Source organism: Seriola aureovittata, chromosome 18 (genome assembly GCF_021018895.1).
Source record: "Seriola aureovittata isolate HTS-2021-v1 ecotype China chromosome 18, ASM2101889v1, whole genome shotgun sequence".
In the NCBI taxonomy this organism is placed as follows: domain Eukaryota; kingdom Metazoa; phylum Chordata; class Actinopteri; order Carangiformes; family Carangidae; genus Seriola; species Seriola aureovittata.
Window position 1 is genome coordinate 16223917 of NC_079381.1, and position 27532 is coordinate 16251448.

General features: G+C 41.0%; 1 protein-coding gene across 10 annotated transcripts; it reads right to left on the reverse strand.

Annotated features, from left to right (window-relative positions):
• Positions 1-642: 642 nt before the first annotated feature.
• On the reverse strand, positions 643-27444 carry add1 (adducin 1 (alpha)). 10 transcript variants are annotated; one of them, XM_056403223.1, is made up of 17 exons: positions 27302-27444; positions 18119-18327; positions 17417-17579; positions 16942-17093; positions 16668-16748; positions 16254-16403; positions 16011-16154; positions 15360-15458; positions 14832-15005; positions 14094-14444; positions 10978-11073; positions 10680-10772; positions 8986-9072; positions 7974-8130; positions 6111-6200; positions 5134-5167; positions 2906-3046 (listed from the first exon to the last, which is right to left on the reverse strand). In XM_056403223.1, coding segments are annotated over exons 2-17 (2067 nt in total). In that variant the 5' UTR covers positions 18314-18327; positions 27302-27444; the 3' UTR covers positions 2906-3045. The 10 variants fall into 10 exon arrangements, with proteins under 10 accessions (XP_056259196.1, XP_056259193.1, XP_056259197.1 ...); XM_056403221.1 differs by lacking the exon at positions 5134-5167 and having other exon boundaries at positions 643-3046; positions 14187-14444; XM_056403218.1 differs by lacking the exon at positions 5134-5167 and having other exon boundaries at positions 643-3046.
• Positions 27445-27532: the final 88 nt, after the last annotated feature.

Below are 27532 nucleotides of genomic sequence, written 5' to 3' on the forward strand. Positions count from 1 at the left end.
GTAAAATAGCTTTTTTTGTACGCGTGTATCTTATACTGTGGTCAACAGTGCTGGCGGGCCGCATATTATTGATTTTATGACAGAGGCTGCGGGCCGGTGAAAATTTGAACACGGGCCGTAATTGGCCCCCGGGCCGGACTTTGGACATGCCTGGTGTAGACGATACAAGCAAAGGCTAATAGATAGGTACACTCATGTGGGTCTGTTTCTATTTATGTGCGTGTTTCTTACACTATTCCAACTGAGGCCAGGTTGTCCTTGTGCCTTGAGAGGGCCTTACCATTGGCACACATTCATACTGGAGACAAACACAGAACAGGTATGAAGACAAGCTGCGTCATTAGCTGTGTCATCTGTCCACCAGGTGTCAGAGTTTCCCCTCTCTTTTAAGTTATAATAACTGCTTGAATGAGCTGCAATGGCACATTAGGAGTAGAAACCCAGAGTCTATGACACATGTAAATAAGCATAATACAGCAGTGTGTGAATGTTTCTGCAGAGTTTTACTTTTATCAACAATTTTTCATGTCATATTATTATATGTTATATTTGCTGTGGTTCCACTTCTTCCAGTGTAAAGTAATTTGTACAGTATATTATTTGCACTGAGCTTCTACATAGATTAATACAATCACACAATACTGTTTTTTTAAGGTAGTGTTTTTTTATTCATGGTTGTAAAAGAGGCAGAACCATGAGAAAAGAGAGGTGGAAGTATTAAGTCTGTAAATGGTATAATGATGAGACACATTTAAATTGGAAGTATTTCAGACAGAGAATACAAATCAGCAAAGCTGTGGGATTAAAAAAAAAAAAAAAAAAAAAAAAAAGATATAAATGTATAGTTGACTCAAATAAAATCCATGAATACAAGGACTTTAGTATTATTATCAGCACACTAAAGCTAAAATAAAATACAGATCAAATAAAAAGGGGTAGTTACAGTCATTTAAAGGACAGTACACGCTCTAAGCACTCTACACATGCAGTCCTTCAGGAGTTAGACATTCTCAGCTTATATGTAGCTCTGTAGGTAAACCACCTGCAGTGAACAAAGGCCAAGGTTTTTTAAGCATCTCAGGTTAGGTGAAGCTTCCTGTCAGTGTTGCCTTTTGGTTCACCATGAGTTGGACAGATTGATGATGAACCCCTCACTAAAACAGGATGAATAAACCCAAATTAGGAAGCAATGCATGGAGATGGCCTTGGTATTAATGCCCTGCAACCTCAAGCACAGCTCATTTGCAATGATTACACATCAATGACAAAACAAAAATGCAATAGCTTCTCCAGTGTACATTGTGTCTTTACTGCAACTGGAAACACACAGGTATTCAGCGACAAAGTCTGTTTGCTCAGAGTGGAGTTTTTACACAGGAAAGTCCAAGTTGAAGGTTCTGAAAAATGACTGATCATGCAGCTTCGCAGCAGTGACTTTACCACTCTCATGTTCCATAACAACTGTATCTACTTCTATGACAGACTGTGACTACCTACAACCTACAGTGTGTGGTATGAGTTCCCAGACAGTGGTTTATAAAAGAGGAGGTTCACAGTGCTCTCTCACAGCAAGTCGTCATGGCTCAATCTACTTTGTGACAAAAAGCGCAACAAGTTAAAAAAAAAAAAAATTAAAGACATTATCAAGAATAAAAGAAATATGATGATGAAATATGAAATCTCACACAATACATAGCATATCTGCCTGTCCCGTCCTTCACAGCAACAGAGAGAAATCAAGGGGTAAATGCAAAATAAAGCCAAGAATCAATAATCCCAATAAATGAAAAATGTAAACTGAGATTTTGTTTTTTTTACACATTCCTTCATACTAAAGACTTACAGCCAGTAGTAAATACATTATCAACCTCTGCGAATAATCAGCAGGCACAAGCCTTGCTGACACTTCCAAGGATGACTCACACTTTGCTGTGAGTCATGCTCAACATCACTATGGTCAAACTTTCTGCAGGTTTGCAGCACTGCAGATGGGTGTTTTTAATGAATCTGGTTTGTGAAAGATTAAATCAAATTTAAGTCAACAAAAGTCAACAAACCGTGGATGTGATTAAGCTTGTATGCAGACGATTTAATCATAATGTTGGATTATGGATACATTAATATGGACTCTGTTTGACGGCATTTTCCATAGGTAAACAATCCACTGAAAATATCCCAACTGTAGTTCTCCTGGCCTGCTAACATGTAATTACATGGGTGCACAGCTTCAGAGGTAAAATTAGAAATATGTAATTTGTAGTTCTTACTGTCAGAATTTACCACCAGTTAAATGAGAGGGCACAAGCTTCTCTTTCTGCGTTCACTGGATTTTAAAAGACACTTTGACAATTTGATACAATCCCAATACATTCTAGTGGTTATAACAGTTTAGTAATACTCTTTTTAAAAAAAAAAATGAGGGTGGTAAAACCCTAAAACCTCACATCAAGCGTGTGGGCCTGCAGTAATAGACATGCACAAAAGGCCAGATGGAGTGGACAAGACTGAATGCATCACTCACTCACAACTAAAAGCCTCTAATAATTAAAAATTCTGATGCAATCATTTTTACACTGTATACAAAATTGGCACACACTAACGAGGAAAAATAGGTTAATAAGCCAGCGACAAATGATACCAAAAGAACAAAAAAGCGTAACTGTGTATAACTGTGGCTTGCTCGAAGGGTGCAATGATAGCAGACAAATAGCAAAACTTAAAAGAGGCGGAGGGCAGCCTTGAGGACCGATCCAACATTCTCCAATCTAGGACTCTGTCTTTTTTTTGTTTTTCTTTAGAAAGGAAGGAGTGCGGAACTTCTTTTTCTTTTTAGAGGGTGATTTGCTGGGAGACTCATCACCCTCCTGGTCGCCAGCTTCAGCGGGTTCCTCCCCCTCGACGGCGTCTGCGATGGCAGGGGCAGAGGCGGAGTCTTCGGCAGGAAGTGCTGGGGCATCGGAGGGGTCATCGGGTGTTAAATCTGGAAGGGTCTGTCTCAGGGTGGCTGCATCGCTCTCATCCTTATAGGTTTGTTCAGGCAAGGATTCTGGTGGGGCAGGGGTGGGGGGAGAAGGTGAGAGTTATTGATCTAGGAGGACAAATTGATGGATTTGCGCTGCAGAGCTCACACATCAGTGAAGCTACTACAAATTAACCACTTGATAAGCTGTAAAATCCACATGATTTTCTACTTAAAAAGCCTCCACTTGTCCAGAGAACTTGGCTTCTTTAGTTTACACCATCTATTAGACTGAGGTATTCAAATCAGTTATAGGCGTCAGATCTCGACTTTGAGATGTACAAAAATATAATTATGTGCTATTCAGTTTAAAAGAGCCTTAAAGCACAAAAGTTTCCACAAGCAATGTTCCTACAAAAAGCCAAAAGTAACACCTCACACCTAAACATGCACTTTTCCTCAGATGAAAAGGCGAACTAAGATGCAATATTTCTATTAAATCACAGACATGAACTGCAAGTTTCTCTTTAGAACTCATTGTCTTTCCTGTTTACCTCAGACACTCGTGTTAAGCAACAAAAAAAAATAAGGCTTTGCTCTTATTATTAATCATGATCTTTCTTTCTCTCTGAATCGCTGGTGCACAGCGTTTTTCGTTTTACCTTCATTTAAACAGGGAAATCTTAATGAGTGCAGTTCCCTTGCTCTTTTGCACCCTGTGTACAAACAAACAAAAGTGAAAGTCTACAACACAAATACAAATATAAATATAAATATATATATATATATTATATATATATATATATATATATATATATATATATATATATATATATTATATATATATATATATATATATATATATATGTATATGTATATGTATATATATATATATATATGTATATGTATATGTATATTGCAATGCTTTCAGAGATTTTAATGACATTGACAATGACAGTTCAAAACTGCTCAGCTCTCGAGAAGCAATAACTTGAAGTTAGTTTGGACTGGTTATCTTTTAAAAAATGTTTTAACCAAAAACACTAAAGCAAAAGTTTAAGCTTAATTGGCTCATCACCAATCTTGCTTTAGTAAATTTGAGTACAATCAGACAGCAGAAATCAGTTTCATGGTATTTTTTTGTTTGTTTTTTTTAGTACCAGCATTGATTTAGTTTGGCTTTTCTAGTAACAGTCTACTGATAGTTATTGAGGTAACCGTCTCATCTATCCTCAGTGGCCCACACAGCATTCAAACCACTGCTCCGGGCTCACACTGTGCAGTCAGCCATAAAATCAACTACAGCTCTGTTCGTCATTAATGTTGCTCACATGCAACAGAGACTAGCACGAAAAAAAACCCTTTGTCAAGACCTGAGAAAACACTACATGTGAGTCTTCAGTTCACATCTCTCGTGTCTGTCAGAACAGAGATGAGGCCAAACAACAGACAGATTAAATGGAGACTAAACACCACACAGCCACAGCTCTGGGCCTCGACCGTCTTTGAAGCGAAACCAACAGCGAGTCTCAGCAAAGCCAATCAGAAGCGACACTCATATAAAGCACTGATGTACCTGGTAAAGGACTCGTCTGGAAGACAAACAACATTCAACACATTTTCAAAACATTACCTGATTTTTCCATGAGACAAAAATATACAAGGTCATATAACATTGATAGAATGTGCATATGTGCAAGAGAGGTTGGTTAGTTTAGTAGTGAATCATTGGCAGGAAGAAGAGAGAAGTTATCTAACATAAAAGGTTTGGTAGGTTGTGAGGTTTACTTCAGGAACATCCTCCACTTTTCTTTAGACCAGGTCACTATTATTTAGGTCAGATAAAACTGCTTCCATCTTGCCATGGTCATTTCTTTTTTCTTCTTCTTCTTGTTTTTAACAGTGAATTGCTGAAAATTGAGGAGATGAAAGATGGAGGTGCTCTGAAATAACCCCCATCAACACAGAGACAGATTCAGAAGAGTTCAGAGAACCGAGGTAAGACCGACTGAACGGTCACAAAACCCCGGCAGACGGGTTAGTTCAAACCACAGAACAGCTCTGCTACTGAAGCCATGCAGAAGAAGGAAAAAAGGGTAAATGATCAAACACAGGCGTGGAGGGTGATGGGGTAATTGGGAGGGTGGTGAGGAGGTGGAACAGTACATACTTACTATGGCAACAGGTACTCTTTTGTATTTCCATCTCCTGATTGTAATCGCAGCCACAAAGAAGAAAAAGCACAAGTAGAAACAAATGTCTATGCAGATCAAATCACAGGCACCGTGTTAAAATTAAAAAAAGGAAACAAAAATGTCGAAGAGAGAAAAAAAAAATACCAGAAGAAAAAATTTTTTGAAAAAGAATGGTTGGGAACCATTCTTAGTAGATCCCAAAAGATGGAGAATGGAAGTGAAGGGGTAAAGGAGATACTGTACATAGAGAGACATGTTATATCACATCATTTCAGGTATTAGATTACACCTGCGATCAAAGCTACCCATCCCCTCCCCTCCCTCATGCTGATTATAACTTCACTGTTTACAGTCTGTAACTCATAAGAAAACTTGCACATGTACTAAAGCCAATTATTGTTTAAATAAACATAACCAAGATTATAAAATTTATCTTTAGGGCCAGTCCTGGTATCATCATGGATGATACTGCTGACATAGGTGTAATCCAATAGTAATAAAGACCAAGAGGGAGAAAATAAAATCAAAAGAACAAAAATAGACTGAACAGTCTGCACTGGGGTCTATCAAAGTGGGTAAATGGATATTTTTCAAATATCTTTTTGATTTGTCAAACTATTTCCTGACATTAAGCCTTTGGACTGTGGTTTTGTTAAGATTATCTGCCCCTGGAATTATCCATCCATCTCTTATAGGATAAACCTGATTAAACACTAAAAACCTCTTGGCCTCTTATTACAGAAAACACAGCACAGCATCCGTAGTAGTATTATTAAAGACCACAACAACAACAGACCCCAAGACAGACAGGCAGATGTATAGGCAGGAGCCTCAGCATTCCCTGTGCAGACCCTAGAAAGACTCAAACCACCCAGCCAGAGGACTGGAGAAACCCATGCTGAACCAGACGGGACTAAGCCAAGCCAGGTTAAGTCGAGCGCGTCAGGCCAACCTACCATCCTCTGCTCTGACTGGGGTGCTGGGTGGCGTGGAGGTGGGTTTCTGGTCTTCGGACTCCTCCTCTAGCTCTACTAGTTGCTCCGAGTCTGAAAGAAAATCGGCATGAATGAATGACATGAAACAATAACATCTCTAAAGACTATGAAATCAACAAGAAAACTGATCTATATAATCTGAAATATTTTTTTTGCTGGTTTAAATAAATGATTCTGAATATTATTCTTCATTTTGTGTTACGGAAACTTTTTGGAATTTTGCAACACAAAGAAAAGGGAGGACAGCACACAGATCCAAACCAGGGAGGAAGCTTTAATCAGAACACTGCAAACCCGTTCAAACAGATCCCAGTATAATTGACCTTAAATGTCCCAAAGAGCCAAATAAACCACAACTACCATTAGTTTTAATGGAAACCAGTCAGAGGCACAAGAGGAAGAGTGGAAACCATCAAAGATAATTTCAGGACAAGTTAGCAGGAAGAGAAGGAGGACACCATTATTCATGTCCACACATGGGATGCTCTGATTGGATGACCGAGCTCAGAGACAGCTTCCTCAAAGGTTAGCACAACACTCCACTGCAAAAGCTTTTTTTTTTTTTTTTTTTTTAAACTTGAGGAGTGAGCACCCTGAAAGAGAGGGGATGGGTTTAAATCTCAAAATGAGCTCCTCCTCACATCCTCTCTCCTCAGCTCCTCGTCCAATCAAAATGCAGAAAGGTATCTGATCTGCCAGAGCTCTGATGCCTTTGTACAAGACATCAGAGAGAGGGGATAGGGGGGAAATAATCAAGCAAAGACTTCAGAGATTGAACTGTGGGTAGGGAGGGTGCTTGCACATGGTTAAAAAAAAAAAAAAAAAAAAAAAAAAAAAAAAAAAATGGCAGCAGACTCCAAACCCCCAGAAAAAGGAGAGGACACAGCAGGCGGGGATCCCCAGACTCCCAGTGCAGCGGTATGTAGTGAGGTGGACCGGGGCTGAGCAGGGGAGGAGGGAAGCGGGAGGCCAGAGTTTAGGCTCGACTCCGCTTCATCTGGTGTACCTGGAGCCTGATCTGCCTTAGCGACCTCTACGATTGAAGACTCCTTGCTGAGGGCTCGCAGCACAGCACAGTGGAACTCCTTATGTGGGGAATCTGGAGCTGAAAAAACCTCATCTGCAGTCGAAAAAACGTCATCTGCTAGCGTCCCTGCAGAGTCAGTGCCGCCCTGAGCTGGGCCGAGGGAAGAGGAGATCGGCTCGGAGGCTGGTGTAGTGGGTGCGGCCGCTAAAGGCGGGACTTTCTCTAAGCTGGGCGAGTCACTTGTCGACTGTAGAGGTGTGGAGACAGAGGCTTCACCTCTTGGTAGCATTTCAGCCTCAGGACAGGATACGGTGGAGGCTGATCCCTCACTACTAGCGCCTCGACCCTGCACTGTGAATCCATGTGCGTGTGTGTGTGTGTGGAGACATAACATCACAGTTTGGCCAATTTGAAGTTTATTTGGATTTTGCATTAAACTGCAGCAAGGCAAAAGGTTTTTTTTTTTCCCTTTATTACAAATTTGTCTTAAAAATACTTTAACAGATGTAAATAATTAAACTCATCTGCACTGAAACTAACCTACACTAGTGATTATATCATTATCAGAACTGAGGGGGAATTAAAAAGAAAGAAAAAAGAAGAGAAGAAAAAAATTCATCCGCAATATTAACAGGCAACGTTGGCTGTCAATTTACATTCCTTTTTTAAAAGAAAAAATACCAAAACTTTCAGAGAAATGTCATTACAGAGAAGTAGAGGAGATGTGGAAAGTACATTTTTTTGTTCACATCATGATGAGCTTCTTTCAATTTCTCTGCTCCGTTCATCATCTTTACCTTCAGGCCCTTTCTGTTTCTGCTCCACCTCCTTGCGGTATTCCTCCAGCTCCTGGTCGGTGAGTTTGGTGAAGGGGTTGGGACCCTGCTTGCTGACGATCACCTTGGGCTGGTACTCCTTTTCAATGATGGCCTTGGACGCGGTCACAAGCTCCCCCTTCAGGACAGACAGAAGAAAGGCAGGAAAAGACGAGGCGTCAATGCAAGGTAGACATTGGTTACTGCAGGATGCACATGGAAGGATTTAATATAGTGAAAACTAACTGCGGTGTTAAATGCTTGCAGAAAATCTCACAAACTTGAGGACTACATAACTACTATGCAGCATGAGAAGAAGTACCTGCCATAGATGAATAAATGTGTATCTTCAGAGTACAAGTTGAGCCAAAAGGCCATTTCGAATTCAGGCAGTATACATTATGATGTAAAATAACAGGTTACTTCTTATTATATCAGGACATAAAAGGGTTTCTTCATTCCATCAATAACGCAGCTACATAAAAGCCAAGCACTGACAGATTTGAAGCCGACAGTATTTTTACCAGGTGCTCTAAAATATTAGTTTTAACTTCACTTACATTTTCAAGGTATTTTCTTCTTTTTTTTTTTTTAAATAAATTGTGTGCAACACATGCAGTAAACACCACCATCACTGGATCCCTGCCCTCTTCACTGCCCACCTCATCCCGCAGCAATACATTTTGAAACAATGGTGAAAATCTCTCCTGTGGGCAGACTCGTGACAGCCAAATACAGGCACAAAAACACATTCATTTAACCGTACGCAAAGTCCTCAGGCTCTAGAGTGCATAAACATGTAGAAAAGACTAGGTCACATGACCATACACATATAACAAGAGAGAAAATTGCCACATTCTAGCACTATTGTTCACTTGGTTCAGTTCATCTGTGCAGGCCCAGATATCGAGTGCCTATGTGCAGGCTCAGAGGAATGACTGGAGGATGATGTGAAGTACAAGTGAATAGTATATGTGACTGGAGCAGTAAGTACCTTTCTAATTGATTTAGCAGGACTATAGGACCCCTCGGACACATCGAGGCCATCAATAGTGTCTGTACAGTCAGACAGAGGGGCGTCCTGCAATAATAAACCCAGTGAGGTGGGGGGGGACAACCCAGCTCTTAAACACCAGCACATTCAAATTAGCAGTCTGTCAGGCAGGCGTGAATGTGTGCAGACTTTCACAAACATACCACCTTCACACACACACACAAAGGTGGAAAGACATCTCAGAAAAATCTCACTCCATGAGAAATACTATTACCAAAGTGTTACTCAAGCAGAAGTGAGGCTTCTTGTGTTGAAAACTACCCAAGTAAAAGTGTTGCATAGCTACGTAGGGTAACAGATATTTACCAATCCCATCAAAACCATTTCAGTAAGAATACACACTTAAAAAAGTTTGAAGACCTAAATTTGAAAAAGTTAGTGAGTGTCTTGGTTGTGCATTAACACAATAAGTGCAGACTTCTCTATGAATCTGCTTTTTCAAAAGCATTGGCTTCATTCTTTGTTAAAAATCTGCGCAAGAGTAAGTTAGCCACTTTCCACCTCTGCATAGACAAACACACACACAAATCATACACACATACACAAACATTGGAAATACATGCAAAGAGAGGAGGTTTCTGGAAAGAGATGTGGGACTGTGAAACGCATAGCAGTGATGGAACAAATAGCCAGAGGCATGCACACAAGGCAGTGGTGGGGTGGGGGGGGGGTTGTACAGTTTGTGCTTCATACAGTCACATTCTTAACAAGACAACAGCTCATCGTGGCCTCCTTTGGTCTACTACTGACATGCTGGTGAAGTTTTAGGTAGCACTAACCCTTTCAAAATAATCAACAGCTCTGTTTTGATTTGCTCGTGTTCTGCTCCTCATGGTGTTGGAGTTCAAACTTTACATGTCCATCTAGCAGATGTGGAAAAAAAGAGCTAAGAGCTCTCCAACCACGGAAGTGCAAACCATGCAAACTGAACTCAAAAAGCACAGTTTAAGTAATTTTCCCACGTTTTGCATTTGTATGTCGTAAAAATAAAAAGAGGGCATGCACCAAAAAAAATAACTGTAATGGGGATTTTGTTGAACATTTCAAGATACCAAAGTAACCAGTCTGCAAAATGCTGAGACAGTTAACACCTCAACTCTGTGCTACTGAACAGAAAAGACAGAACAAAAAAAACAAACAAACAAATAAAACAATGTATGATGATGGAGACAACCGGAGCTGGCAGGTCTGGAGGGCAGAGTGAGGTTACCTCTCCCACATACTACTCACCTGCCAGAGTGACAATCTCTGTGGTTGAAGAATAACGTAACAGTTACAAAGTCATGGAGGACATGTGTTTGCTATCCGTTATTAGTGGTGAAGTTACTCCTTAAGAAACTGATATCAGATTATATTTTGAATTGTGTCCGATTTCTTTCGTTACAGCTCAGAGTCGAGGACAACTTCACACACAATATTCACACACTGCAGCGTTTTGGTTTAAGGGGTGACTCCAGACCTGGACAGAATATTTATAAGATTTTTATTTATTTATTTATTTTTTAATCTAGCTCAATAGATGAGACCAAACAACACAATCTCTAATGTATTTCATCAATATGAGACACATATTCATCTCCAGGTGAGGATAGCTGTAGCAGCGAGGTTTTTATTTGCCGAGTTCACAGACTGACCTGGGTAAAGGTGCGTTCCACCACGGTGCTGGCACACAGAACCTGAGACTGGGGCCCTGCTGTCTTTATGTCCTGCAGGTTCTGCTCCCGGATCTAAAAACAACAACATTTTAAGTCATGAAGGAATGACGAGCGCACACGATGCTTCCATGTGCATCTTAGATAGTCCTTGTTTCACAATAGTACACGCAGCAAAAAGGAGTAAGACATTTTTGAGCTACAGACACAGAGAAAGCAATACCAATATTAATAACCGGAAAACCAACTACAGCCAAATATAAAAGAAAAGCTGCTATACCTTATTCCTCATTTCCAGGACTTCCTTTGGATTGGTGTTCAACGGGATGAACTGATTGGCTGCGGCAGCCTGGCGGAGGCCGTCTTCCTTTGTCCACTGTAAACACCACATAACGTGTTAAAAAAACAACTCAAACCGGATAAACTGACTGAAATGAAAACCCAAGCACAAAAATAGATTCAGACAAAATACTATGCAGGCTTCACAATACAAGAATCATGCTGAACTGAAATGGACAAAGTTGGATGAATATAAAAAGGTTTGAATGTAAAAGGTGAACCAATGATGATGAGGCACATTTAGGAAAATCATTTATGTTTTAGTACACTTAGTAGGGGAGTGTTCTCCATCATTAACTATAGTACATTATCTCTCTGATGCTTATCGTTATATTATTATTTTCCAAGTAATTGGGGATGATATAATTTTACTGAGTCTAGCATGTTTGATCTGTGCACAAATACTGAATGGAACAGATCCATAATGATTTAAATGGCGAGCATTAGGATTGTCTTGGTACATTAGATTGCAGTGTGTGTGTGTGTGTGTGTGTGTGTGTGTGAGACTGTAAACTCAGATCTGAAAAATAAGACATTTATCAAGAAGACCTGGGAGAGTCCAGGCATAATGCTCTTGTAGAGACAAATTTTGGAAAAATGTATGGAGTTTAGATTTACCATTTTATACGGAGCTGAGAAGTAAAGCTTGGGCCTCATGCAGGAACCACTTGTATGTTCGTAAATGGCGCATGTACGAGATTTATGTGGCCTTCGCTGGTTCTCTTGTACTGCCAATTTTCTCTAATGCATAAAAGAAATGTATGACTGGTCCAGATTTGTTGTATGAGTTATCTACAGAGAGTCTGACTCTCCCCGAAACAGGGAAAACACTTGACCAGAAATCATAAAAGTCTTAATCTGTATGAACTTGGTCCACAGGATGAAAGTCTTCTTTTTACTCTTTACTAACATTTTTGTGAATGAAAAGGCATCTATATAAAAAGGCAAGTTTAGGGGCAAGCCTCACACGAAACAGTTGGAAAGATTTATGATAAGAATACAAAAGGCTTGTTGTGTTTTAAACATCCTTCAGATGGTTAATCCCCCCTTTGAGCTTGCTACTTTTGAAATGACCAGCGTTGGTCACAAACTGATGAAAAGTCCTTGTGTATGACAACATTTGTCATCATCATTGATGTACTATCAGAATCAAAAGCAAAGAGAGGGAGCACACTGAAGATCAACTGAAAACATCACAGAATGAGGGAAAAAAGGTGAAAGGGTAAGGGAGGGTGGGAAGTGAGGGGTGGGTGGTGGCGAGAGGTGAGGGACGGGTGGCTGGTTAGGTGGGTGGGTGACCGAGACGATGAGGCTGGCTTACGAAGCGAGAGTGGCAGTGAGGGGTGAGCTGGCATCACCAAAGTCATTTCCCAGGCTGATACACAACAACAAGGACGACAGAGATAAGAGAGAAACACACCCGAGGACACTTGTCCACACTGGGACCAAAAAAAAAAAAAAAGGTCAACGCTATAAGACAAGAGTGTATCTGTCCTTCAGACGATGAAACCTTTTATTGTCTTGTTAAATATGTTCTTCTCAATGTGAAGAAACATCCCATCGACTTTTCATAAACCTGGTAATGCTCAGCATGATTGAGGGAGAAAACAAAAGTCTGCACCCATTACTTGCACCAAACTGAATGAGCAGCGGGTGAATACACAAACCATATCTTCAGCTTCCATGCAAAAATGTTTTACTTCACCTTTAGAAACTAAGCATGTAATTTGCAGTGGTAAGCGTGAGCTCATGACTTCATTCCTGCGTTTACTCTAAGCTCGGCTGGTTAGCTGCCAGACCAGGGGCTAGATGAGGAAGGGTTTCTGGATGGAAGCAGCTGGGTTGGGTTGGTTGAGTATGAGATGAACATGTAAACACGATATACTCACTGAGATAGAGTCTCACAACACAACATTTCCTACTTTCCCAACAGGAGATAATTGATTCAAAAGTCAGGTCAAATTTCATGGCTTTTGTTCTGCTTTTTTTTTTTTTCTTCAAACAAAATCCACTCATGCAAGCCTTGAGGTATTCAAAAACCATTTTCAGAATCAAACTGAAACTGAAACCAGAAATTAGAGACAACAAAAATAGAAATAATAAAAGGAAACGCAAACATACAACTGGGAGCAGTTGCAGGTGTTTGAGAAAAATTAAAATTAGAAAAGCAGGCTGCATAACTCTTATGACAAGGAGGTTTTTGCTTTGTTGTATGACCTTAAATATTTTTTTTTTTTATCATCAAAAGGTCTATAATGTATCTGGTATTACTCTGGACGTTCAAAAGACATGCCACCTCCCTCCTTTATGCGAGCAATGTCAACTAGATACACTTTGTGAGCAGCCCAAAAAGCAAGCTCACACTTAAAAAAGGTTTTTAACTGAAATTCCCTCAAATCTCACTGAACTTACTTTTGCTTGATCCATCACCCTGACTTGCTTTGAGCAACAAAGTTGGCCAACTTCAAGATGCAGAGAGAAAACTAAAGAGCGTGTATTACAGGGTGAGCATTAATGTGTTTGGCAGCAACATCAGTGTCTTTCCACATTCACCTGCCCACACTTAAGGACTCATGCCACACCCCTGCTGCTCGCTCCTCTGGGAAAAACATCAACACCAACAATGCATTTCACTACTACACATGCAGTGGGGCATGCTGTGGGCAGCTGGCCTGGCATCGTGAAGCATGAGGAGACCAGAAGGGAATAAAGAGCACAGGGGGTCAACAAATGATCACAGCTATCCTACAAAGTAATTAACCGAGCAGAGGTAGCCGCATTAGAAAGGTGGGTTAATAGGACATCTGAAATTACAGTGTGAGTGAGCCTAAAATAAGTAGTGAAAAGCAAGATTTCCCTGACCCACATTTTTAACCTGCGAGCAGTTAAAAAAAAAAAAGGCTAAAGAAATGATGATCAGAAAACAGAAGGTTTCAACTTTGTACTAGACTTTTACTCCTCACTGTCCCCAGGACCTCAGGATGCCGGCCACCTACCCGTTTCCACCAACAAGGTAGCTGTAAAATCTATACTATGAACAATAAGGTAGGCACAGACCAAGCAGTTGGTTATACAGCTTGGCACGCAGACACCGGACGAGAGAGACTGCAGCAAGGGTTTGACGTGATCGTGTGTTATGTTCGTCCACACCTTAGGCTTCGACTTGGGGCTGTTGCCGTCGGGCCCGTCCTCGTAGGGCTCATCGGGCCGGCCGCCAGCATTGAGCCAGCGGGTCTTGTCACGCTGGCCGCGCTGGAAGCTGTGTTTCAGCGGGGAGCGAGCACCTGAGTCGCTGTCCTCCCCGTATGAGTAACCACCGTGGGCAGAGGACGCGATCTCCACATCACTGTACTTTTTACCTTTGTCTCGCAATGCCGGGCAGCGGTAAGGATAGCCTGTCCTGTAGCCCTGAGAGACAGGGAGAAAGAAAACAACAACACAGGTTTAGAAGTGTTTTGACCACGTAACCATGTAAAAAGGGACCGTGTAGGGGGTCCAGAATTTAAACTTTCCTTTTTGAAAAACAATCTCTCAAACTCTGAGGCCATCGTAATCTACAAACCTCTTGAAACAGTTGTGATTGGGAGCTTTGACACTTTTCTGTTCACAACAGGATCTGTAAATTATACTGAGTAACTGGGACATTTACTGAAACAGCACATTGTTGTGAAGTTTCTTTGTACTTGGTACTGTATGAGTTCAGCATTTTGGAAGCCTTTGCATTTTTGGAATAATTGTGGATATCAGGTCATCTAGCAGGAGAGGTTAAATTATATTCCCACTCTATGTACGTACCAAGTTGTCGAGCATTCTCATGAGAGCCTCAAACTCCTGCTCCCCGACTTGCCACTTGGGGTGTGTTGAGGACCCGTCGCCGACTGGCTCAGGGACCCTTGGACGCGACTTGTATTTCCCCGGGTCCAGCATCACTAGATTATCAGGCCCTCCAGCGCTGGCCAGTGTTCGCACCTGGAAAATATTAAGGAGGAGGTATACAGACAGAGAAACCACAGACAGATCCAGAATACAGAAGGAAAATAAAAATGTAGACATGAGGACATACGCAGACACACAAACAAACATCCAACATAGCACACACACATACAGACATTAATGAAGAAAAGCGAACACATATGAAGATGTAGAGAGACAGGAGACAAAGACAATTGTTATGAAAAATGCAGACAAACCTGTGGTGCATAATAACACAACACCAAATGAAAATACATGGTTTTTGCCACACTGTAATGCAAAGTAGCAAATTGATAATCTGTCATGACCATCAGCTGACATATCATAGGGAGCATTCTCCGTTGTACAGACCTGGATCTCACAGGCAGTGACCAAGTTGTGGATGTAATAGAAAGCTTCCTCCACTGTTTCACCAACAGACACCAAGCCATGGTTCCTCAGGATGAGCACCTGGGACAGAGGAAGAATTAAAACATGGTAGCCATACACAAAACACTACTGTTGTTTCTGATTAACAAATTAGAATTACCACCTTGCCGGTTGTATGCCTCCACCACTCAGACTAGTTTATGTAAAACTTTGTCATAATTGCTTCATAATTGCTATGGGGATTCTTGAATTATGGCCAAAAAACAGATTTTGTTAGGTCACAGTGAACTTGATCTTTGACCACCAAAATCGAATCCATTTATCCTCAAGTCCACGTGAAGGCTTGTGTTGAATTTGAAGAAATCCCCTCAAGGCATTGCTGAGATATCGTGGATCATGAGAATGGGCTGGATGATCGGATAGTGTAGCCCTATTCTGATTCGTCGATTTGCAGCCATGTTCTGATTGGCTGTCTTCAGCAAGGAGGCATATAAAACATTGATTTTATGTGTTTATGAAGTTATAAAATGAAACTTTTTAAATACATTTCTGATTAACATTTCCTCAGCTGTGGAGGCAAAATTTCTCTGTCTCTCATTGTTGCGTTCACACTGATTCACACACTGCTGTTACCTTGCTGTTAGGCCCTAGGTTCCTTTGTATAAGGGTGCTCTCTTCCTCATCCACCAGTATGCCGTGGTAGTCATGGTAGGCCACTTCGCCCAGAGACAGCGCCTCAGGTGAGATGGGCAACAGGCCGCATTTCATGGCCGACACCTGCAACCAAACACACAAGGGCCACAGAACAAAGGGCTATGATGCGCCGATGTCTGCATTTGTGTTGCGTATAATTACTGTGTATACACAGTCCCTTACCGCAGCACCCGCAGGTGTGTGTACATGTATGATACACTTGACATCGGGCCGTGCAGCATAGATGGCAGAGTGGAGGTTGAAGCCGGCCTGGTTGACTCCGAGGTTGGTGCTGCCCCGGTCCACTATCTCACCTTGAAGGTTTATCTTTACCTGGAGGGCGAGCGGCCAGACAACGAAGCGTTAGTCAAAGCAATAGGGTTGAAGTTTTGAGGTTTAGCTATGAATCTCAAGCAGACAACACAGGCAGTTCATTGCTTTCTTTTTTTTTTTCAAGTGGACTCATCTAAAGAGAAATAAGTAAATATGTATAAATATAAATAAATGGTTTCACTCACTGACAGAAAGTGGAAGGAAAACAAGAAAAGACAGAAGAAAAGACATTCAGTCGTATTAGGAATGAGCAGAGATTCTCACCAGGCTGGAGGCAGTGACTTCACTGTACAGGAGCCCGAAAGGGACAATAAGGAAACGCTCCTGGTCTGAATTCACCCTGACCTACAAGACAAGAAGACAGTCATATTAGATCAAGATATGCACTGGCTTAACAGCTTCTTTCTATTCACTTAAGTGGAACAGATATAAATTGGATGGGTATTCGAAAAGCCTTATTGTGAATTTTGTCTTTAATGAATTGCTGGACAAACATCAGTTGACGTGTGATGGTCTGTTGTATTATAAAGAATCTTACTGTGAGGTGGTTGTAGATGAGCTCAGACCAGCCAAACAAGTCAGCGAGCCGATAGAAGGCAGCCAGCTTGCAGCGAAGTAGCTTCTCGCCCTTGTCGTAGGAGATAGAGTCTGAGCCGCGCAGATCATTCACGGGAGTAACCATGCCCAAACCTGAGAGGAAGAGATGGAACAGACAGAAAGTGTTTGAAAAATAACACTTATGCCCAGACGAAAGAGACACTATAATGGCAAACACTGATAAATTACAGTGCTCTGTACAGAAGTAAATAAGAACCATGGCAAGAAGGAAAGAAAAAAAAAAATCCCACTTACAGATAATAACAATTATATGGAGTCTGCCTACCGAAATACGACTGGACTCTTTGTCCGCTCAGAAATTAACTCTGGCATATGCCGCATTACTCATTGTGAGCACAGACATTGCAGGGCTGAGGTCAAAAAGTCGCACACACTCAATTCTCCTCTCTACTTACTCATGTTGAGCGCCGCCATGCCTCCTTGTGGCGCAGCGGGATACATGGAAGGCATGCTGGTGGTCATGAAGTCTGCGATCTGCTGCAGAGCCAACAGGCTCGTGGGCGTCTTCCCCTTCTTCAGCTGATCCTGGATCATTGTCTCCAGCTCATCGCAGAATGCCTGCCGGTCATCAACACAGACACAAAGACATTGACAGAAACACAAAAATATGTAAAGGGCAGAAAAACAAAGACAAAGAGGCACAATGACCCCAAAACAACAGGAATAGAAAGGGACACAAGCAGAGCAGGTTTGTTTGGGGTATATTTTAGCCAATGTCTTTTATTATTACTGTGTTTCAGATGCCTTATGTTGGCATTGTTTTCACTTTTTTTCACTTTGGTATGAAAATGAATTAGCAAAAACTAGCATGCACCATTGAGGGCCTGTTTTTCAGGAAAGTTCTTTTCAAACATACAATAGTCCTTTAAACAGTGTAGTTCTCTGTCCTGGGCATTCAGCTGCTCACAGACACACTGTTGATGGAGAATAAACAGGATCCATCATGTGATGTTGAGAGGGCTGCTGCCTCTACACTAAAAGAAGCCTATTCACATTTTTAAAAGCTGGTTATGGCAGCGTGCATTTATCAACTGTGAGCATAATATCAGATGACATAGTACAGAAAGATACAGAGTTCATATCTCGGCTCCACTGACCGGGCTCTGTAGTATCATGGAGACCCTCTTCCTCTGCTCCATCATGTTGAAGTCCTGCCGCAGGTCGGGTGCCATGTTCCTCTCCCTCTGGTACTCTGGACTGCTCTCGTCCACCCGGTCGAAGTACCGCTCCTTGTGGGGGGCCGTGGTGGGAGGGGGGGCCGTCACAACTCCGGCACCTGACTCGCCGTTCATCCTGGCCTGGCCTCCTGTAGAGGGAGAAGAACCGTTTACCTCTGGCCACTTTATAACAATGAAAAATCCAAAACTAACACACATCACTTCCTCATGCATCTGTTTCAACATTTCTCACCAAATCTGTTTGACGTGGTGTATGGCAGTTTTTTTTTTTTTTTTTTTTTTTTAAAAACATCTTTAAATGTCTTGTTTTGCTCGACCATCATTTCAAAACCTGAAGATGTTCGATTTACAACGATATAGAGCCGATAAAAGCAGCGAGTGTAGCAAGATTGTAAAAGCTGCAGCCATAAAATTATTACCTTCTTTACACTATTCTTTAGTGAGAAATGACTGATATAAATAATCTATCGATTATCTGTTTCAGCGCAAACATGTTATATGTATTTCATTATGTTTTATATTCAAGTCTTTGTGTGTTTTGTGTTTTAGTTAGCTGCAAGATATATTTCCCCATCAACATAGTTTAAGTTGAAAGTTAAATGGCTGGAGGCTGGCATCAGTTTTAAAACACCTCATGCTCTACAAAAATATGATTGGATGCATCAATGTGTTACGTAATATAAAACCGCCAAAATAAAAGTGATATTTAAAAAAAAATCATATTAAATTACAGTTAACAGACAAACATTTGTCACAGACTAAGGATACCATCCATATTTGAACTTGGTATACTGTTTGCTTCAAACTTTGTAAAATTTTAAGGGGCTTGTTTCCTAAATGTGCAGAGGAAGTCCATATTCATCTTTAGTTACTATGAATAATATTAAGTGGGAGACATTAAGATTCCAACAGAAGAAACAAGCCAGTCATTAGCCCAGAAAGCCAATCACACAAACCACACTCTCTCCTACTTCCTGCTGGTCATGTGACATTTTCACTTCTTCCCTGGATCTTCTAGGATTTTATAGACTAAATGATTAATTGGATAATCAAAAAATAATTATTCAATACTGGAGAAAGTCGCTATGTGCAGCACTTGCTCATACTTTACCAAGTTCCATTAAACTGTTGCCCCAAAAGAGTTAAGTGACAACAACGGGGAGAGATTAGAGATTTAGAGCCATGGAGAGAAGAGAAGGACAGATTTCCAATAGATCCATGCCCATCCAGCTGGCTGGATGTATGTGAGGATAAACAGCCTCCACCTGTCTGTCACCGCACAGACTACTCAAGCTCTGACTCTGAAGGACACAGACACAGGGAAGTGTGTGTGCAAGCATGCATGGGTAATGGAAGGGTGCTCTGGCAGAAACCGATGCAGCCCATTAGTCCGCATCAATACAAATGTTCAGCCAAAACTGCCATGACAACTGCAGACCAAAACCCAAAGCATCCAGTATCACACTGAGAGCTGACAGACCCTCTCTCTGTCTCTGCCCGCATTTATTGGCGTCCTGAGATTTTCCACAAAATCCAATCCAACATTTTCACAAATCTCAGGTCGCCTCCTCCAATCGAGGTTTCTGTGTCTTCATGCTGTTTGGCTAATTCTAGTCTTTGTCTATTTTCACCTCATAAACACATTGAAGGAAAAGAGATGAAATGATCACAAAACAACAACATTGTGGAGAGCATTAACTAAATTAACTGTTTTCTGACTGGTTAAATTTAGTTAAACTGTGTATTCACGTAGACCACAGGAACAAAGAATACAAGGAAACAAAATGTTGTTAATAATTACCTTTAATTCAATATCATAAATTAAGGTTTTAAAGTTAAAACCATTTAAATGTGATTTTAAAGTAGCTAAATACCAAACTACAGTCAAACCCTGAGATGTTAGTGTGTGGTTGGTTAGTTTTCTGACTAGTAACTGCAAATTTAACATGAGGTTTTTCTTTTAACTCGTCAATTTCAGTAGCAAGAACCATTCGTCAACAAGTCAGATTCTGGTATTGAATGAATATAATGTGTAGTTTCTGCATTTTGTGCCTCCTATCTAAAGGATTATTTGGATAAATTTCTCAATAATACTAATCCGTCCGCCTTCCACGTGTAAAGAACATCCAAACTATGTCCAAAGAGGAGCTAGTTGGGGTTCGGATATACACCTTTTTTAACAACATCTGACTTTCAAAAACTTTGATGTCTCCTTTCTGCTGTTAATCTTTTTCTAATAATAAATACTGCCTTAAACTGCGAATAAGAAAGAAAGAATATGTGAAACGCAGGCGACAAACTTTCTCTGCAATCATTCAGGAAGGAGACTCTTGCTCTGTCTCAGTCTTGTGATTAGGACATCAGTTATTAACAGAAGAATAGGGACATGAGCAATTAGCTTTGGTGCCAAATACGCTCATTAGGAAGCAAGAGAGTGTCCCATTCCCTAGCCTGTTATTAATACAACTCCAAAATGTAAATGCAGCAAAAAACAGTGAGATGCACATGAAAATCTGCCATATATATGTCCTTAAAATTCACCCTGAACAGAGGTTTCATTTATGTTTCTGATAATAAACGGCAGAGTTACAAGGTACATGACAACACTAGGGTTTGCAGTTCTTCTCGGACTGACCCGTTTTCAGCCTGGGTGACAGGAAGGAGGTCTTAATGCTCCTTCGCCAACAGTCAGATCTCGTTCCCTTTGGTTTGACTTGGTTTGACTGGTTTGTGCTGTGTTTACCGCCTGTCAGTGTTTACTGAGAGCAACAGCGAGGCAAAACAAACATGTCTGCTGACAACAGGAAAACTGCAAACAAGTGACAAACACCTGGAAGGATTAAACATTCATACTGTCCTACTGACCTTTTTCATTTAGAGAGGAGAATATACTGGTACAGAAAAACATCTATGTATCCATTGCTGTGTATCATTTTTAACTGTTGTTATCCAACGTAAACCAAAGCCGTTTGCTTATTGTGCTTTTTATAAACTGTTTTAAGCACCATGCAGCTGGACAGTAATGTCCTTAGTTGTTTAGGGCTGCATCATTTCAGCTCTGAAGTTGCAGAAGAACTTCTGTATCTAACAAGACATGGCGGACATTTTTGGAGATGTCTACTATGGCTGCTACTGTTGCAAAAAGCATTACAAAAGGTTTGGAGGTGTACTGACCTACTGAAGTTTTACCGAGAGCTAATGAAATTACTTAGGCCCTAAAAATCAGAATTAAGGCTTGATATTAATGCTAATCTTGCTTGCTCACAATGGCCCATCTCTGTACACTAAAGCACTGCAGGAATAGTGTAACCGGATCTGTTCGATTGTCTCTCGAGGCTGCCATTAGTCCAGTCCAACACTGCAGTGCACACTACCACAAAATCTGCCAACACCTGCAAATACAGGCTGAATGAAGTCTTAAAGTATCTCTAAAACTGCATGAAAAAGAAAGACAAAAGAGGAGCAGCTTTCAAATATTCTTCTGTTTTTTTTTTTTGCTGTGTCAGGGCCATCACCTTGATGCCTGAGTAAACAAAGGATAGAGACGACACATGCTGTATTGTGCATTCACAAAAACTACTAATGGTGTTAAAAATCAGATAATTTCCATGACATGACATGCAAAGGAGCATTTGTTTCATTTCCTGCTGCATTGCCACAAATGTTAACTGAATAATCCAGCTGTTCAATACTATACACCCTCCCTATCATTGACATCTCTAGTGCATCTTTTTCTGCTGCATAAACACTATGCTAAAGCAAACGTTCAGGCCACAGAGTTGTTTATTTCTTCTGGACATTAACAATGGCTGTAGATGCAAGAAGCTCGCTCTCCCTATCTGCGCAGAATGTTGTCATCTCACAAACACAGGCGCCCCCGCCTCACCAGCACCCCTGTTTCTCGTCTCTCTCAGAAATGTAGGTGCAGGGGCTCGGCCAGCCTCCGCTCCTGTTTAAGAGTGCAATTGCTATGGAAACCAAACGCATTACCATGGCAACACGGGACAGCCTTTCAAAGATTAGTGTTATGTAAGAACAGCTGTAGGCCAGCATCACACTGCAAGCCAGTCAGTGTCACAAGGCGCACATCCTCAAACTAATGTGTAACTCACTTTACATTAGACTCAAAATATCTCAGTGACTTTAAGTCAGAACGACTCAAGCACAACTAGACTTTCAATACACACTGAATAAAAAACATGGCAACGGAAATATAAAATTGCAAATCAAATACTATACTTCTATGGACCATTGAGCTAATTAATATTTATAAACTTACTTCTGTTCAAGATACAAACCCGAAAGCTCAACTCCAGAAATGTCACTGTGCATCAGAAGCTCCTGTCATTTTGCATCAGTGAATTAGTGTCACAACATGTTAGGACAAACCATGACAACCAGCTCCTCTACTTGAACCCTCTTTCGGAGGGACAGAATAAACTGAACATAAAAAATGCACCAAATGTACAAATGGCACATTTTGTGAAGGCCCGTCTTCTTAAAGGCATTCTCACCCTTCCCTCCACAACCTTGCACATTAGATAACCTGTATTGGAAAGTACCGCATCTTCAATGAGTGGAACCATGGGTGTTGGCTGAAGTTTGCAAATTATGGACCACCCTGCAAATGTTGGGGATTTTATGGCAGGCTCTGACTGTCTGGCTGACTGCTCAGGGCCCTGTCGGTGTGGAAGAAAGATTCAGCTTCTCCAAGCTCTGGCTGATGGCAAGTGTCTCTCTTATCTTTGACAAACAGCAGTAACAGCAAAACCACTTTGATTGAGCTTCTGCCTTTAGGATGCTGCTATAGAGTGCCTGCTATGAAGACCTAACACACTGAGGATTGCCTGCGTACTGACAATGAACATGTGACAGCGTGTTGCACATTAAAAGCTGCTATTTCTGCCTCCGTTTTTCACTCTGGATGTGGGAAACCCGTGGACTGCATGCAGGATTTTCTTCATCTCTAAGCAACGGGAAAATGTTGTGATGATGAATCAAGGATCACATTCATACAGTACGATATAAGCCACCTGCTTTTGTGTGAGGAGTCAGGAGACATTTTGATTTGTCATTATAAGAACCAAGTGTTTTTATACTTCATGCTTCGAAGGCACCAAAAGGAAATGGCAGCCAAACACTTGAACCTGTTACACCATGACACTGACGGGAATATCATTAGTTTTCCAGATATTTCGTCATAAACCAAAATAATGGACAAAATAAAAGTTTGACCTGATGGTGGCTATGGCACAAAATTTCATCTGCAATCCAACAATTGTTATATTTCAATCTGGACAAAGTAGCAGGCCCACTGGCCAACTGCCCCTCACATCTGTGAATTAAATACCTAACAAATCATGGTTAACCATAACTGAAGTGCCTGCCAGGAAGATGTGCATCTATACATCTGAGAAGGAAAATGAGCAGGTTACTGTTGCGTTAAACGAGGGGTAGAATTTCCTCTACATGTCTGACTCAAACTGATGTGTTGAACTTGCGCTGACACCACTAAATGCAGATGTTTCCATTCTCTACGGGGGCAGCTATGAGGCAACGACAGGAAGAGAAAAAGGCAGAGATACTATATGATTAGAAGCATCAGAATCTCTGCTCTCCCACAGTGCATTTCTCTCTTTAAACTGCTTGACATATATTGTATATATTTCAATTTCATCATAATTCTCTTTTTAGAGACGGAAGCTATCACTAAAAGACATATTTTCTGCATGACTAAGCTCTCTGAAAAAAGATCCATTTAGTTCTTTCCAAAAATATGCCAATCAAGCAATTGCCAGTGAAAAGATCATTGTGTGTGTGTAAAAAAAAAAAAAAAAAAAAAAAAAGAACTAAGATGGTCTCAAAGTTTTGCTGGTCTTTCTGTAACAGTCTCAGTGTGTGTGTGTGTGTGTGTGTGTGTGTGTGTGTGTGTGTGTGTGTACAATTTTCAGACATTCAAGAGAAGGAGTTAGACAGGGCTCTTTATATCTCTGAGCTGGATGCCTATCATTACTGGGGATAAGGAATCCATGAGCAACTGCTCTTTACTGTGTGTGTGTGTGTGTGTGTTTGTTTGTGTGTGTTTGTGTGTGTGTGTGTGTGTGTGTGTGTGGGGGGGGGGGGGGGGGGGTGTTACAGACCCTAACTACTGTGACTGGCAAAAATGCTTCAGGTGACATTTAAGCACTACACCATGTATGGTCTTGTGCAGCAGACAGTAATGTGTGGTGTTATTTACAACATGGGGTAACAGCAGACAAATACAGCGTTCAACAAAATGGGGAAACAACAATAGATGTGCATATTACCAACTCATTAGCGACTGATCTGACGAGTTTATCAATCAAAACATTTGGTCTATAGGTGCAACAATTATTTGATTAATCAATTCGTTGATTGACAGAAATTGAATCTTCTAATCTCTATTTTCTAGTCGGAGTCATATTGGAGACAAAGGTGCCAAATATTTGCTGGTTCAAGCCTCTCAGATGTGACGATTTAATCTTTTCTTTGTCATACATGAAAGTATAGTGGATATCTTTGGGTGGTGGATTGTTAGACAAATAAAACAATATATATGAATATTGTTGTGGTTAATTATAGTGGGCATTATTCTCAAATTTACGATTAATTGAGAAACTAAAATCTATACTGAAAAACACTGAAAAGATGTGCCGGGCTCATTGAAGTCAGGCGGACAGGCCTGGAGGTGTTATGGAGGATTATAGTTCATTGTGCCAGCTAGAAGGATGTCACTTTATCATCCACTCACTCACTACATTACATTTAGTCTACGTAATCATATTCCAGAGTGCAGCTTCCAGGTATTTGTGCTTAGTCAACTGATGATAACCTTGTGAGAAAAAAGCATCAGTGGGATCCAGTGACCCAAAGCAAAGAGGAACTAGAATGAAAGTTTAAGGAAAGTAATGTGACCTTTTCCTGTCCGATTTCCAAACTAAAACGTAATTTATGACTTTGAGATTAATTACAGCCAACCGATACGCCACTGTTTGATTTGAAAGCTAGGAAAAATAGCTCCTCAGACGAAGCTAACAAAATTCTTTCTTAAAATGTAAAGTAAGTAAGCTTCACCACCCGTGAGACTAACAGTATGGGAAAGGTATTATCTGTCACTGTCTGCCAGGGCCAGGCAAGACGCAGTGTTGTGTTAGCATGCGAGTACAGTGGCCCAGGGTTTATCTGGCTGTCGCACGTCATATGGGACAGAGTGGCGGAAGATTGCTGTCTGAAACAACACACCCCTCCCTGTACAGTTTCCCTAGACACACACTCTGGCCTGTACTATCATGTGTGCATCTGTGTAGCACTCTGCTAGGCTAAATATTTGACTCCAAACATAGCTACATATATTGATATGATCTTTAGTGACCTCTGAAGTGTGAATGCAAGTTCAAGAATGTCTGTTTTTACATCTTTAACTTTAAAAAAAAAAAAAAAAGCATCCTGAAGCCTTGGTAAGCGATCACATATGAAGAGGAAGGAAGGAAAGAGTGAAATAGAGAGAAAGGACCTGAAATGAGGAACACATTTTCAGCTGCACTGCAGTCAAGGGTGTGGGCGTGAGGAGTGGGAGTAAAACAAACACAGAGCTCTGTATCTAGAGTGAGTGTACATGCATGTGTGTAGTAGTGTAGTGTGTGTTGAGGGTGGCAACACAGAGCCAGACTGACAGAGCTAAGCTGCCTCCTCCTTTGGGAATTTCACTCATTGTAACAGAATGACCAAATCCAGGGAGTTACCTTCCATTAACACACACACAATTTATCTTGACAGTTTGGCTTTGCTAATCCTCATACTGTGTAAGGGGGAAGGGACTTCACAGTTCACTTTAGAAAGAGGGCCAGAGACAGCAACAACATGGTGTTTATCTCCTTCAGTTTGGGCCTAAAAGCAAACAGCTAACTGTCAGTGAACAAGGCAACACCGCACATTGAAACATTACAAAGCTCCAGGTAAATATCAGCTCTGCATCCCCTCTCTAATGCTGTTGTTAGGCCTACAAATTATAGATTAATCTGTCAATTATTTTTACAACTGCCATATCAATCCTTCAGTCTATAAAATGTCACAAAACAGTGAAACCCGTCACAAGTGTTATCTGATCAACAGCACACATCCTGTTGATAATTCCATTTACTCTTATATTAAATTTAAAAAAGAAGAAAATTGTCACATTTGAGAAACTTTTGCTCAATTAATGACTCCTTACGATAAATTTTGTGTACAGTGTATTACCATGCACTGTCATTGCATAGTGTATATTTAGAGTATGGTCCAAGTTTTATCTTAAGTTTTTTTGGTTTGTAATCTATACATTGATTAAGTATTTTCTTTATGGTTGATGTGATTTGATTGCTGTAACAGTATAAACATTGGGATTAACAAAATAGCCTCCTCTATCTGATTCAGTGCGTTTTTGTGTTTTTTTTCTTATGCTGATTTGCATAACTTATGTGCTTACAATTTAAAAATCAATGTGCAGAGTTAATATCATGCAGGATATGTTGCTGTGTCTGACCTCGGACAGGAAACTGCTCCATCACCACACCACTGAATACAGCCCAGATTCCCCCTGCTTCAACACACGCCCAGACCAGAAACAGCACCCAGTGCTGAAACATTAAATGGGGAAATGAATCAAACTAAGCAGCACAAGAGTAGGAAATGAAATGCCTACAGTACCTGTGCGCATGTGAAATGCAAAATAATGCAACTACAGGCCTTACTCGGGCAGCAGGCTAACGAGTCTTGGAGCCAAACACACCGGGCACAGTGTGCGTAGCCCTGGACTGTTTTTGTTCTTCACAGGAAACCGTATATGAGGAGGTGAACTCACTAAACAGCACGCAAACACACAAATAGTCGTTTTACAATTAGAAAAACGTGCTCGACCTCCTCTCTGCAGACTCTCCAGATCAAAGGCAACGTACTAGCAAAACAGTGGGAGAGCTCGCGACTCTGAAACACAAGGAGAACGACTATGGCACCAACATTAAAAAAAAAACACACATGGGCCGTGTTGCATCGGGCAAACACTCCCGCTGAAATGCAAACCGTATCGACTATTTCGGAGCTTACCCTCTCTTGGAAGAAGTGATGAAATATAAACAACGCTCGATGAAAGCTGCACGGCGGTTTTCACTATCTTTATCCCCTACCCTGGTGATCTCAGAGTGGGTTTATCTCCCTGCGCTTGTCGGCCCTGCGTGGTCGCTCCGCCCATCCACCATCATCCCACTTGGGTGCGGCAAACGGGTTAATCTGCGGCTGCTCATTGGTCACCCGGAGGCACGTGACAGTGCCGGGGAC

Excerpts from the sequence above, each read along its gene's own strand:
- add1 (XM_056403225.1), bottom strand. The coding sequence starts at position 18,313 with ATGAACGGCGAGTCAGGTGCCGGAGTTGTGACGGCCCCCCCTCCCACC. Across the intron at positions 16,155-16,253 it reads ACACACCTGCGGGTGCTGCG|GTGTCGGCCATGAAATGCGG; the intron begins GTAAGGGACTGT and ends GTTTGGTTGCAG. Across the intron at positions 10,773-10,977 it reads TCCTGGAAATGAGGAATAAG|ATCCGGGAGCAGAACCTGCA; the intron begins GTATAGCAGCTT and ends TGTTGTTTTTAG.